The sequence below is a fragment of the Nomia melanderi genome, chromosome 2 (genome assembly GCF_051020985.1).
Source record: "Nomia melanderi isolate GNS246 chromosome 2, iyNomMela1, whole genome shotgun sequence".
In the NCBI taxonomy this organism is placed as follows: domain Eukaryota; kingdom Metazoa; phylum Arthropoda; class Insecta; order Hymenoptera; family Halictidae; genus Nomia; species Nomia melanderi.
The window spans coordinates 25,172,464-25,188,095 of NC_135000.1; the positions used below are offsets into that span (position 1 = coordinate 25,172,464).

Consider the following 15,632-nt stretch of genomic DNA (forward strand, 5'->3'; position numbering starts at 1 on the left):
TTAGTACATATTATGTCCACGCTATTAAATATCTAAGATCATTTACTATTTCGTATGACCAAAATGATAGCACACTTTTTGAAGCCCAATTTTCCTTCATCCACAAGTGATCGTAAATCCCGGCCTTTCCTTCATTTTACAGCAATTTGCGGTTGGGACCGGGATTTTTCGGATGGGCGGATCGCGGTCCCGCGTGGGGAACGATTGAAGGGTTGCGTGACGGCGCGGCCCGGCCGGCCAGGATGAACTAGCCCTTCGTGTTTGGCCCACTTTTCCCGCGACATTGACGTCAAACCCGCCGTTTATAAAACCATTTACTCGCCGGTGCCTTTATTTGTCCACGCTCGCAGCCGATCGCGTTATTCCGCCGCTCTTTTATATCGCCCGGGAGTTCCCGTTGTTGGTTCGTTTTCAACGCGGCCGCGGAGTTTAACGCCGGATTTTCATCGATTCAATCCGAGGACACCGGCCGCGCTTTCATTCGATCCCGAGTGAAACGTTTTTTTTCCCCGTTGTCGACTATGCGCGCAACTTTTCGAAGGGAATCAGGTGATTTATGGGGTGCTTTGGAACTCGGGGTGCAACCGGGATTTAAAACAGGGTATGAAACGTGTTTTCGATATTTCTTTGTTACCTCAAATGGCGAATCGGAATGGGTATAAGTAATAAAAGTTGAATTACTGTGAATCGCATGTCGTTTTTTAAGAGGAAATGACACTCGAAGCTTCTGTGCAGTTATTAACAGTTATAGACATGCTGCAGAATTTTTGAGAGAATTAGGTAATATAAAGGGTGTCGTAATTGCTTGCAAACAGGAAGGTGATTCTGTTTTATTATAGAGATTGAATGAATTAAAATATTCGTATATTATCAGTTGTTTAACCCCTTGGCGTATTTACTTTGCCTACTGAGCTCCTGTAACATTTTACCATCAACGATTTGGAAGAAACGCAACGAAATTCTCCATTGTACTTTAACTAGAAATTTTATTTGAAAATAATACAACGACAACAGCGAAATAATTTTTTCCTTTGAGCTACTGACGAATGAACGACGTTTTTGTTAAATCCATCCAGAAATCTTCATCACGAGTCTCACTCGTCATTGTACGGCAAGGGGTTAAAAACTTCCTCCTTCGTTCTTATCGATTCCCATCGAAGCACACAGTGTGACACACGTAAATCGCGAGTACGACCTAATTTCTTACGCAAACGAGTCAAGAACGCCGGTATAAACGCGGAATGAGTAGTAATAAATGAAAAAAGCCAGACTGAATGGGACAAAGAGATTGCATGCGGCGAAACCGCTCATTATTGGCCATCATAATTAAGGACAACCTAAGGTTAACTTAAGGTGAACACAATACGTAACACATTTCACCAACGCGGATAAAGTGTTTCCGAGAGATAACCATTTCAGAAGAGATCCACGCGGTTCCAGCTTAAATTGTAAATCGCCGAAGCTCTCGGGCGATCGTTTACCGTCTGCTTCTCGCTAATAAATCGACGCGGCGTTTCGACTATTAGCGACAACCGTACCGAAACGGAGTGACGGCGTGACGATCACACAGTGATAAGAACGCCACGGTATCCGCAACGCGACGCGGGGGCGTTAAGAGTCCCGTGTATATTCGTAATTAACCACCGATCAAGCGAAATGAATTTTAATGCGTGCAGCGTTGTCGTTTCCCTCCCTTTGCGCCGAGAAAGGACTGCGAACACTTCCAAGAACAATTGTACTTTACATCAACCCCGTAAACCCTTAATTTTTACAGAAACTGTGTTGCATTTCGAAACGCGTCTAAATCGGATTCGTCCTTTCACATTTTACTCTGTGCCAGGTAGAAAAGGTAATTGCTACTGTTTCCGAGAAGCTTTAATAAATTTTCCATTCATTAATACCGTTACCACGTGTTGCACTTTCGTAGAACGCTTATGAATTTCTCTCGTTGCGATCGATCCTCGAAGCTTCAATTTCCAGCCGTTTCTAAATAAAGAAAGCGACGTCGAAATATTTTAGCACGACGGTCGTCGATTACTCGAATTTGCAATGCGATTAGATTGTAGCCCTCGTTCGTGTCGATTCGCACCGCAATTAGCCGGAGTAGTTTAAAATCAAGTTGGTCATGTGGAAGTCCGTTAAATTTTTTCCCCTGGACACGGCGCGGTGGAACGACACCTGCGCCTCGCACTTATTTTCTCGCGACGAACAACGCCGCTATAAAGACACGGTTGCGTAAAGATAATAAAGGAACTGGGCAATTAAAGGGAGCATCGAGAAAGTGGCCTGTTTCACAATCTAAGGCCGGCGTTTACGTTTTATCCGCTGTCGAATCTGTATTTAATTGCCGCTTTAATTACTTTATCCGAGCTGTTCTAATTCGACTGTCCAGGTTCAGGAAACAATTACTGGTGAAAGCGCACCTCTTCGAAATTGTTGTAACCTGTATCGAAACTTCCGGATCTAGGAAGTATATTAAAGAACTCGCTTCTCCGGTGATCTAGGACAAAGACATTCTCCGTTTTCTATTTAATTATAGCATTGCAATCAGGAGAATCAAATTTGAAATTTACGTAGTTCCATTAGAATTGCCCTCGCGTCGTGAACATTAACACGTTGACTGCCAAATAGACACTCACCGAAACTCTCATACAAGCGGAACAGTTCTCTTAATAGAACGGAAACCAAAAAGTCAAGATTCTTCGTAACAATTGCACTACTGTCACTTCTATATTCATTACAACAAAATTCGGTTCCCTCGATACGCCACCGAGAAAATTCATTGTTAAGTCGATGTATAAAACGCTGTCACCCGAATTCGATAGCAAAGTGTTAAGCTTCTTGTCATCGACACAAATTCATCAATCGCTGTTTTAAACATTTCGCAATGATAATTATCACGGATACACGAGTCTCGATCGTTTTCAGATTATCTAAAATATGAGGAACGAAGACTTCTCGGTGAAGTGAGAGTAACGATGACATAATCAGCCAGCTAAACGTTACTTCTGCATTACGGTGGCTAATGGCGGCCGCTTTCCGCGCCGCGAGAACTCTTAACTGCATGATTTTGGCGAATCCGTGCCATAATCACCGCGAAAATTGTACTGTTCCCACAATGCACCAACTTTTCGACACGCCGCGCGGCAACTTTTAATGGTTTTGTTTAACACGCTTCGAGGCGACGGCCCGGCAACTATGTGCATGCGTGGAGCTCGCTAATACGTCACTAAATAGCCCTCGATACCGTCGTCGGGCTTAACGCCCCGCGTACCATCTGTAATTACCGGTTTCCACTAACGATCTCGAGATTAGAGCGACGAAATTGAAAAAAATTTTCTTCGAAGAATTCGCGAATTTTATCGCTGACTGTTTCTATTTCTGCCGTTCGCGAGTCGCTTCGATCTAAACAACCGGTGTTTCGGTGCCGACGAAGTTCTATTACACTCGAAGAACTTTTCAACTTCTCGCCGAAGAATAAATGACACGTCCGACGGTAATAATCGTAATTGTGCCTATTATGGAATATATAACGTAAGAACAGGGCGAACGAGAGGCGTATCATTATTGCATTATCGCGGCGAGTTCCTCATTTAAATTAAGATGTTTCATAGTTCTTTGTTGCTTCGAAAATGCAGCGTGTTATGATGGAGATGGATGGTAATACTAAACGCGGGTCGTTAAATTTTCAACGGAACGATTATTAAACCCCACGCGTTTCTCGGCGGCTCTCGAGTATCAAGTAAAATCGGCGACGCGAATTGACTTAATGAAAAATTTCCATCGCACCACGTGATTCAGCGCGATATATCAGCGCACGCAGGACACCGTTACACCACATTTCGCATAATTCTCTCACCGCATAATAATATGCGGTGACGTCATTGGCCCTACGACGGAGTTACGGGCCGCTGTTATCATCGGGCCGCCGTTTACGACGACGGGCAGCATTGTCGAAACGTCGTTGCCGTTGATCGTAAAGGAATATGGTTCTTTAAGACAACCCTAACTTCCGCCGCTTTCCGTGAAACTATAAAATCAACGGCCAAGGGAAGATGCTATCCCCGGGATGCGTCTTATTCGTAGAGAACAGTTAACGTCTCGGAATTAACAGCTGCGTGAGGATTAACGTTTCTCGGGAAATCCACTGTACCTTTGAGTTATTCGAGCATCAAAGAATAATTGTCAGAATTCTTCCGTCGAGATCTCGGATACCCTAGGTATTTCTAGTTTCCGTAAATTGGTTCATCAAAATTTATATCCCATTTGGATTTCTAACCCTTAGCACTCGGAAGTTTCTCGCTAGAAATATTTTAACATTTTCCGACGAAGTAGAAACGATATTTTGTGAAACTAACTCGATGAGAAATCGAGTGCAGAGTTAATACTGTAGTTTCATGCTACATTTCAATTAGTTTATAAAAATCGGATAATACTCTACCTTCGAGTTAGCAAATTACAAGCAATCAACGAACTTCTTCCATCGCGATTTTCGATATTTTATTCCAACCTGCGCGAGTTACTTCGTGAAAATCGTATTCGCGAAGGTGCGAACGAACAGGGTTTATATTAATTATATTTCGCTTAAGGTTGCAAGCAGTTTCGGAACTATTTAAAAGTCACGAAGCAACAGAGGAGCCTTGAACGATAGTAAGTTTACAGGCAGACTGTGCGTGTACGTGGCGGCCGGTGGCAAAGGGCGGAAGATCCCGGGGCTTTGTTATTTTATAATAATTTCAAACACGCGCGTTGAAGGAACAACTCCGACACCTATTTATCGCACGAGCGTTCCGCGAAGGATAACCGGCTGAAATGGCCGCGAGCTAGCGCGAAGTGAACGCAATTAAAAGTTTCCGCCAATGGAACGCCGGTTACGGATCCGAGTCGCTGAATTCTCCGCCGAAGTTCCTCGGCTCCGTCGTTCGGGTATCAACGGGCTTTATTGTTTCATCGAATCCGAAGATTGAGCAACGGCTCGCTCGCTCGGCCGACTTCCAGCTGGAAGTTCGATTGTTTCGTGCCGAACGGTGGAACGGTCGCGTAATTCGATTCCCGAATTTTCGCGCGAAACAAGTTTTTCAGCTCGACTCGAGACTCGAACGCTTCCGTCGACGTTCGGAAACCCCGAGTGATCGAGTGGAATTCTAACGAGAGAAAATTGCGCGCCGCATAAAGCTCGCAGCATACGTAATGCTCCGACGACGTATCGATTTGATAAATATTCACGGCATTAATGGACGCCGAAATAAAAAAGCCCAAGGGCAACATGTAAATCGTAAGGGAGGCGGGCGCTCCTTAATTGAGGGAAACGAAATATTACACGGAGACGGTGGCGAAGATTTATATTACGACGCAGTCGACAGTAACGTAATCTCGTACAATTGCTACCTGCCATTTCGCGTAGCTACTATTAACTTCCCTATCTATCAAGCATCATTTCCCAACGATTCAAGGAAGAAAATGAAATACTTAATTTTCCAATATTCAAATTGAATCGCCATACTTCGATGCAACGATTCTCCATCGAAAACCATTCTAGCCTAGAATCATTCATCCTCCATACGCACAACAGGCGTACAACCGTTTCCCGCATAATTGCCTCGCGTAAATCGAATGAACGCGAAAACAGGAGAATTTCCATCGTGGAAGGAGGGGGTAGGTGAGGTCCAACGAGCCGCCTTGAAAAAGCGCCGGTGTTAAGGTAAAGAACTTCAGGCCGTATCGATTTCGCGGTCAACCGAAGGAAGCCGGCCCAGCGTTCTTAGGTGTATGCAGGCCGGCCGAAGGAGAAAATCTTTGCGTGACCGGTCGCTCGGCCGACCACCCTCTTCGCTTCGCCGCCCTACGTCCAGCCCGAGGTCCGGCCAACCCCCGTGGACTGCGGCACCTGCAATCTTCGTGCGACACGAGCGGAGCCGCGATCCTCGCTGGCCGCCCTTCTAACAGTACGATTTCTTCTCGTCCACGTACACCTGGGATCGATCAGTTCCTCGGCGATCATCGCGTTTCCGTTGCGCGCTGCGTCTTCCTCTCGCCTCGATCGGCCGCGGGACCAACGGCGGGACCAAGAGGTAAGAGGTTGACGGTCGGAGCTTATCGTTCGGCTTTATCAATTATCCGAAGACACTCGGAAGGAAGGAAGGGTTAGGTTCGTGACCCACACGGGCAACAGGCCGACACACGTGGGAATTTGGTGCACGTTGCTCCTCCGAGCTGGATCGATAGCGCGGATTCTACGCGACATTTCTCTCTCTCTCGCGGCGTCGACATTTTGCGCTCGGGTTCGGCCACGGGAGGGGTCGAAGGCGAGGGGGTCCGGGATTTATGCGGCGGCGACGAGGGAATCGATGCGATTCAATTGGTACCGCGATCACCGTGACGGGTCGCGATTTAGATAACGGTGATTGGTTGCGCGGACGGGCCTCGGTGATTAATTATCGGTACCCGCGTGTCGGACCTTGGGATCCGCGCCTTTGACGGACACCCAATTTCCTAGATTGCTGAGTTGTCTTTTAATATTGTTGAAAGTGCTGGCGATCTTTCGGCCCGGTTCCGGCGAACGTCGCTTCGGCTCGGTTCGTGCGTCTACGATGACTATCGGGGATGTCTTCCTAACGCTTCGGGATTCGCCGGGAGAAGTTTGGGATTTTGTCGGAATATACGGGGATATTGTATATTCGCGTTGATGAATCGGGAATTGGATAAACGAGTTTGAATTGCTATCGGGAATAGAATTAAGGCAGCAATGTTGCGAGAATGCTACCGGCCGCGAAACTCCCAGCTAGCTCGCACGAACGTTGTGGAGTATCGTGAAATGGGCTACAAGAAAATTAAGTGTTTTATCGCGCGGGTTGCAGGCGCGCCGCACAAAACTGCAGTTTTCCAGGTAAAGTGAAATGAACCGGGTAAACTGCGATGTTTGAATACCTAACTACTGACTCAGTGGAAAGTACACAGAATCACACAATTGCTGTCACGGCTGTTTTCGTACGGTATTTTATGGCAACGATTAACATTAACTTCGCCTTTCGCCGACGAGGAATAATTCGTTCGCTTTAATTAACTTGTATCTCTTTGACGCTGTAATTCTAGTGCATAAGAATTTATTTCAATACTTCCGAATATCTCATATGAAAATTAATAACTAAACCGCGATTATAAAATTGAAAGCATTTTTGAAAGCACACGATACGATTGAATCCATAAAATATCCACAATGCAGTGCTTTCTACGATATTTCTTACAGAAATACCATTATCTACTCTAACACTATTTTCTTAATTACATAATCAAACATTCGAATTTGCACAGAGATCCGCAGTCTGTTAACCTTTAGCTCTCCGAGCTCCTTTCACGTTTACCTTCCTATAATTCTATATTATTTTAAGCGCTTTACTTGAAATGGATTTCGAAAGACAATTAGTTACTAACAAACAACGTAAACAGTTCTTTTTACCAGTATTATTAACAATAGTATAACAATATAATACAATTAAAAAATTGTCTATCTACAATCTACTGTTAAGTCATATTCGATATAGCAGCACGAAGGGTTAACTTTGGAATATTTACGTTCGAACTTCCATAACAACGAGTCCCCATCCCCTAAACGCGAAGTTCTCAATATCTTTGAAGCATCCCGTGCTCTATTAACACATCGTTGACCGGCGATTTTACGCAGTAGCTATCCTATATCACCAGTTATTATTCCGTAATTAAATATGAAAGTGAAACAATCCAAATAAACTTCGATATATTTTATTTATACATAATAAATTGAACTGAAACCTTTGAACATATCTTTTATGTAACTTTGAATATTTTGCTTTTACAATATTCTATATTGCCCTGTGTTTCGAAAATTTAAACAGCTAATGCACGTGCAAACACGAATTAACTTGTGACCGGTCAACAATGTGTTAATCGTTTCTTTCATTGACGCCTGTCGTTTCATTTTTTCGCGAGCCAAAAACTTCTTTACCGTACAGACGATCGATAAAAATTCTTTATACAATACTATTAAAAATAATATAACAACATAATACAATTAAAATTATCACTTTCGAATAAATCTACTGTTAAGTCATATTCGATATAGGAGCCCGAAGGTTAACTTTAAAATATCTACGTTCGAACTTCAATAATAAGTCCCCATCCCCTAAACGCGAAGTCCCCAGTATCCTTGAAGCATCCCGTGCTCTATTAATCGTTTCTTTCATCGACGCCTGTCGTTTCATTCTTTCGCGAGCGAAGGCTCCTTTATCGTGGACACGATCGATCAGGGGGGCCGGGTAGGCGTTTTTTAATAATACTAACAGCACGGCCGGGGGCGCGGCCGCCCTTCCATTACAGGGTGCTGGCAGCGGCGAACGGCGTCGGTGAACAGCCGCCCGAAAGATTTTTCACGCGTTGGAAGAGATCCTTGAGTCGGTGCTGCGAGTGTTGCCCGAGCATGAGGTGTCTTGCCTGTCGCACCAACCCCAAAGGGTTGGCCTGGTCCAGGAACAATCCGAGGACCACCACGCTGGCCGGCAGGAACGAGGTTGGACAACAACCTGCTGCCGCGAGGGACGTCGGGTCTGTTGGCTGCTGGCCTAAGTTCAAGAACAGATGCAGGTATTCACGGTGAAGTGGTTGCCCAATCTGGAACAACCTGATTTAATAGAAGGTTTCCGTATTAACCTCTCAGCTGAATTCTAATGAGTCCGAACGTATTTCTAAGAAAGCGTGTTGAACGTGAAACAACGGTTCGAAATAAATTAACACGTTCACTGCCATGAGAATTTTAGGCATTCCATACGATATTCCTTATTCTTTTATAACAATGACGAATCTTGTAACCCATTCACTGCTAGCATAAAATGTGTGACTTCATTTGTACAATTTATTTTGCTTTATATTACGATACATTTCAAGTACAACCAAGATTGTGCCAAACTGGCAATCTCTTGCTACGAGTATACTCGTGACTGGCAGTGAATGGGTTAAACTGATCTAAATTGTTCACTGATCGTTGAATTAAAATTCAGACGTCATCGTACATCGAAACCAAATTTTTCAAACGTTTTTAGGCGATAGTAACCAAGGGGTTGAAAGGAAGCTTTGATATGTTCCTGGGGAACGTTTGAGCAAAAACAGATACGTTTAATGTTCCGCTGTTTTTTCTAATTTTTAAAGGGTACCGTAATGGAGACGATATATTGTAACTTGTACTCTCATTGATGATGTGATTTATTTATCAAAAAGATACGAGATCCGTAAGAATCTAAGGTAACTTTCGTAAGATCTGTTTATAGAATGCTTCGGATAATACAGCTTTCTATGATTATCTTTCTATAATTATGCTACTGAGCCGTAGCGAGCAAGAACCGTCTTGAATCTGCGAAAGACATAGGAAACGAAATTTAAAAATGCAAGATTAATGAGATCTCCGTCGGTCTGATTCTCAATGTTAGAAACGATCTTAATCCGTGATTAAACCGGTTACTGGTTGTACGAACGTTAAGATCGAGTAATAGGGCGTTCCAGCTCGAAAGAATTACATGTCGATGCGCGTGGACTTTCACCCAGAATGCAGATCAGGTTCTCGAATGGTCATTGTCTCGATCGGCCGTTTTACCGGTGGATTAGCATTAACGGTTTCACGCTTTCTACGTTTATTGCTGCGAGAAATTAATTTTCAAGATAATGTTCACTTCATTCATGCAAATTAATAGAAGCATCGTAAACGAAATTCCAGCCGGATCATCTGGGAACTGAATTTTATTCGCTGTTCGCCGAGATTTCGGACTGATGCAACTGTTTGTTTGTCGCAGATGCAACAGACTGAGGGAAATCAAATGTTGCTCAAGAAGATCGAGGGTCGCGCCCGCCGAGGCCGCAGTCTGCTGTCCTCCGGAGAGAAGATTCGGCGCGATTTGTCGCCGTTTGTTCGACAGTTGCAAGTGTTGCAAGCGAAAGGCCGAAGCGGAACGCACAAGAAGCATACGTGCCAAGCACAGTCTTACCAGCGTCGCACCACCCCCATTGTCGGAGGTAGTTGCTCGTGAAAGTCAAATAAAATGGAACAAACCGATGCACAGAATAAAGATACAAACATATTCGAACAGATTTCCCTGTTCTGTGGCACGTGTTAACCCATTTGCGTCATAACCGCGTATATGCGCGCCACCATTGTGTAATTTGTGTGCAAAAAAGGGAAAGATTTTATGAGTGCAATAATTGAACCATTTTTATTTTCATGCGATTGAAACATTTATGGTGGCGAGGTCCAATGTTTCACTTTTTTGCAAATGGGTTAATTTCACGATTATTAATGGTAGAAATATTATTTTATTTAATCATAGAGAAATTTTAATTGTTAAGAAATATAGGAATATGTTTCTTTGATAACAGGAACCAAAGGCCAAGATACCGGACGTTCTGGTGGAGCACAATTCCCTGATGCGTGGCGCTATCCCTTGTCTACCAGTTCCTCTCGCCTGGTTTTGCTTGGTGTGGAACGTTCTACTGCCTGGTTCTGGTAAATCTAGTTCATCTGTTATGCATTAACCCTTAAATCAGTGAAATGGAACAGTAAATATCAACCTACGTGTGGTATGCTTCTTTATTTTCAACGTCTTACCTTGTAACGTCGCATGAAAAAGGATTTAACCCTTTCGATCATGGCGTCCTCATATAAGGATATACTAAATAAATGCTTGGCGTACCTGAATTCGGTAAATTTTATTGTTTGTAAACGTTGTATTTAACAATGGTGTTGATCTCTTTTATCAAATTGTATCACAAAATAAATCTGACGCACATTCAAGTGGACTCGGGAAAAAATAATTCTCGAGCGAAAGGGTTGAACTGAATGTTACAGACACGAGTGTTGAAATAAAATAGATTTTATTCGATCGTAATGAAGAATTTCATTATCGCCGTAGTGAATAGCAGTTGTTCAATCGATTGAAACACCGCCGTTGGTTTCAGGTACCGTTTGGAGCGGTATTTTCAACCTGTGCTCGGGCCAACCGAGATTCTCGGCGGTTGCTGGACTGAAATCGAGACTCGGAGCGTTCGTGGTGAACCTGGTGGTCGGGGTGGGTCAATTGTTCACCGTTTTATTTTGCCTGGTCGGATGGGGCTGGAGTATCTGGTGGGGTGTCACTTTGGTGCGCTTAGCTAGTGAGTAACGTCGTTTATTCCGTTCGCATAGTAAACGAAACAACTGAGAACTTCGGTTCTCGAGTTCTTCCTCTATTAAAGTCTATTCAGATTAAAACTACACGAAGAAGTGCTTCAGAATACATTTACAAATCTCCAAGAAGCATAAGTTTAATGAAACTTTTATTAATTATATTTGACTTGGCTCGCGTTAACCCTTTGCGGACGAAGATTCTTCGAAATATGCGAAACCTTTAGCAGAAGTTAAATTATATATCGATCGCTTAAATAATGAAAAGAAAAGAAATTATACACTGATCTCTTGCTGTTTGAGTAATTGAATCGTTTGTTTGCGAGTTACTATTCCAAATGTGGAAATTTGATCTCGAAACGTCGACACTCGTCCGCAAAGGGTTAAAGATACACAAATGGGAGTTTACATGAATATTTTTAGAAATTTATATAACTACTATCACATAGAATACTATAATAAACTGAACATACAGGATAGACATAACAAAATATCAAACTAAGTCATAGAAATTACAAAATACCAACGTAATTATTTCACACAATTATTTTACCATTTTTTTCAATTGTTCTAGTGTTCGAGTAAAGAATTCTAATGTTATTGTTTATACACAAAAAATGCTACCGTTATTACTGTTTATGTAAAGACATTCTACGTTGTTATTGTTTATGTGAAAAGAAAACGCAATTGTTCGATGTTCCAGGGAAATACAAACGATTCAAGGCTTCCGAAGCAGCCAGCAACGACCCGGAAGCCAGGGCTGGAGAACCCACGGCACTGCCCCCCGGCGTACCGAGTCAAGCGTTAAGGGGAATGGAACGAGGCCGATAATCGGAACCATTGCCCCCCATAATCCTGGACTCCTCGAGGAAGCAAAACGATTTTTATATATTCTTCACTACGTGCCTTCTGGAACGCTGCGAGCACGGATCGTATTTTTCCCGCTCGCAGATCCGGCGACCCGCAGCCGCGAAGACATTTCGAAAAGTAGTCCGCCGATCATCTCACCAATCACGAACGCGTTACTACAATATTATCAAAACCGACCGAGAACTTTGTCCATTCAATTTTCCACGAGAATATTCGAAAAGCTAATGTCCGAATGGAGCGAATGGTTTCTGCGCGATTCGTCACGATCCAGTGTTGTTACGATATTATTATAATGGATCGTGAATTCTAACAATTCAATTTTCCACGAAAATATTTGATAAAGCAAATTTTGGAATGGAGTGAAAGATTTTTGGGTGATTCATCATGATCCACTGTTGTTATGATATTAGAAAAATTGACCGAGAATTCTACTAAAGAAAATTTCCACGAAAATATTCGATAAAGCAAATTTTGGAATGGAGTGAAAGATTTTTGGGTGATTCATCATGATCCAGTGTTGTTACGATATTAGGAAAAATTGATCGAGAATTCTACCAATGAAAATTTCCACGAAAATATTCGATAAAGCAAATTTTCCAACGGAGTGAGAGATTTTCGCGCGATTCACCACGATCCAGTGTCACGCCGTTCGAAAAATGGATCGAAATTTCTCCCCATTAAATTTTCCACGAGAATTACTCGAAAACCGAATTTTCAAAGGGAGCGCAAGATTTCCCCGTGATCCGTTACGATCCAGCGCGCGCGGTTTCCTCTTCGCCGAGGCTAAAAGGTTCCGTGGGTCTGATTAAAATTTTCTTTTCCCGGGGAAAAGAGAGAAAGCTTCTGGAGTGATCACCGAAATCAGTTTTCGCGCGGGAGCGTAAAGTTCCCGGGGAATTTTCACGAGTTCACCGACCACGTGGATCGTGTTCTGCATGCGTGTGCGTGTGAGTGTGATTCTCTTTTTCCTTTTTAGAAATGTAAATCAATTGACGCCGCGGCGGCTCGCTAAATCGAGGAACGTGAGGAAGTTCTTGGGAAATTAATCGCTTTCAGTGAAAGCATACCTATCCGTGGCGTTCTTTCAAAATGTACTCGTTGCGTCGATCGACGTTGCTCCTCGTTTTCGTTCCTCCGGCTTCCCCTTTCTTTCTCCACCACCCTTTGCTCCCCCGTTGGCACGCTCGACGGTACAAACCGGCGTTCTCGAGAGATCGAGACCGCGCAAACGTTTGCGGAGGAAATTGTGTGTACCTCTTTGTTCGACCGTACTTCATCCCCCTGGAGGTCCCCTTCTTCTCCGTTTTCTTATTTTAATGAACGTCGATGGAATAAATACGTTTTGAAGAAACGCACTTTATATTTTTACAAGCGCGACACACATATTATGTATACATACGTCCATATACTCAGCTAACCGATTATTGGAACTTATAACTAAAGAATTCTTGTAAATATGAAAATATATTACTTACATCGGTTTTTAATCTAATCCGCTGGTTCTGGAGTTGCCCCTGTTCCCTTCTCACCTGTTCGAGATCGGAGAATTCTCTTCGGTTTCAGTTTCAACGGAAGATTTTCATAGGTGTCCCATGATCTCGTAGGGAACGAGTTATACGGTTAGGAACTGTTGGTGCCATTATCGAAATGGAGAATGTGGTATTAATAAATTATTGTTTATTTAGATTCTTGTGTTACAGTTTGATCGAGAATTCGGTGACAGTGAGCGGTCGAGTCTTATTTCATATGGGTTGTTATAAAATAATTTGTTTCCATTAAATTTAACTCAGTTGGCCATTAAACTTGCGTTTGCTTATATTAAGTATCCTTCTTAAAGCTTTGTCCTCTAGAGATGCTGTACATAGACTTACATATTTACATCAATTGCTTCGATCGTTTGATATTTACACCTCGCTATATATGCAGAACATAGACACGTGAGTTTCAGTTGCAAAATCAAGGGATCGTCCGGTGTCACGTGTAAAAGATCTCAGGTAAGGATTTTCAGTGAAGTACGAGAAATTCCTCTCTACGTGTTCTTGTCTTTCGTGAGAAAAGAATTCGATGCTGTTCCTACTGGTCACAAGTACATATCAACACATACTAACTATTAATACTTGGAAAAGATCCTATGACATTAATAATCTTATTTAAATACTTACTAAAGAATCATATCCCGGTGAAATGTGCCGTTTTACCTAGTGATCGTGAAACTTACTAAAAGAGAACGTGGCGACAATTAAAGGTACAAATGTCCAAACTCATTCATCGTTACCTACTAAATGCTACAACAGTGATGCCTAAACTTCATCATTCCCCACATTTCTCAGTGATCGCGTATTTTTTTTATACAAATCTGCAGATTGCGAGCAGAATACATCGAGCCTAACAGTTCGGCTTCTCCCGAGAATTCCATCCGATCGTCGAGCGACTAAATCTATTTTCTCTTCGCTCGGCGAGGTGTATCATTTTTAATTGTTTACTTCAAGAAAACTGTTCCTTTTCGACAACGAATCGATCGGACGTCCGACTGAACGGATTCCCGTGACCTCCAAACGGTTTCGCCGAAACGCGTGATCATGCTGCGCCTAAAACGATCGAGACCATCCAGATGTCCGGCGTTAAACTTTCGGCTGCGCGCTCGCGGATTGCGGCGCGGGTGCGCGTAACAAAAGAAACGGGGGAAAGAAATGCAAGATGCTCGCCGTTGCAGCATGCGCATGCTTAGAGCGGGATTTAGCAAGAACTACTAATAAAAGCTCGCGCGAATCGATTGCATGCTCAAGCGGCTCTATTTCAGGCGGCCCTTATCAAGATTCTGTTTATTTTCGTTTTATCGAAGGACTCGGGCTGTGGGCATCTAGCTTCTTGTAGCGTTTTATTGCGCGATTCTGATAGTAGACTGTCGCATCCCAGTGATAATGTTTAGTCATGTCCGGATGTTGAATGGTCGGGTCGCTGTGGGGTGGTGCTCCTTCTTCCCTGGTTTGTGTGACCTCTGTTGTATATCTATTGTTTATCTTTCTTTGTGACCGGCCGCCCCGAACGTGGCGACCGGTTCTTAATGATCAAGTTGACGTGTGAGCGTTGATGGTAATTGGATTTGTGTGACGCTACTTTTTCAGTAAAGAAAAACTGGAACTTCGATCTGTAGAACTGGATTATATCTTCTTGGAAGACTTCGAACGTGTCCTCGGGACACAGAGGTTTCGAAGGGGAGTCTCTGCGAGGAGGATTTGAGCAGAATCGTGAACGACAGAGAATGATGGAAAGATAATGGAACAGAATATTGCTATAAGTAGAAGATAACGCGATACTTTCAGGTCACGTCACACGAAACTCGTTTCGCAGGTCGAAATGAAACGATGAGCTTCTAAAATAATAATATTTATTTCGTTCGGATACGCACCGCAGCGCTGGGCTTATTCCCAACTAATATACTCTATCTTTGGAAAAATCAGCGTTTCGCGAGTCTAGTAATCTTCGGAATACCACGATCACCGAATTGACAGGGAATCCAAAAAATCGAGAACTACTTTTACTCTTCCTCTTTTAAGCTCCGTACACACATTCGGACATGTTG

The 15,632-nt window shown here is 43.1% G+C and overlaps 1 protein-coding gene across 1 annotated transcript in view; it reads left to right on the forward strand.

The window, feature by feature from the left end:
• Positions 1-13,474, forward strand: part of stum (mechanosensory transduction mediator stumble) — a 31,888-nt gene extending 18,414 nt beyond the window's left edge. The window contains exons 5-9 of the mRNA XM_076364462.1: positions 8,353-8,616; positions 9,816-10,035; positions 10,396-10,522; positions 10,975-11,169; positions 11,883-13,474. Coding sequence (XP_076220577.1) covers positions 8,353-8,616; positions 9,816-10,035; positions 10,396-10,522; positions 10,975-11,169; positions 11,883-12,010 — 934 coding nt within the window. The 3' untranslated portion in view covers positions 12,011-13,474. The remainder of the gene's footprint in view (positions 1-8,352; positions 8,617-9,815; positions 10,036-10,395; positions 10,523-10,974; positions 11,170-11,882) is intronic.
• The last annotated feature ends 2,158 nt before the right edge of the window (positions 13,475-15,632 follow it).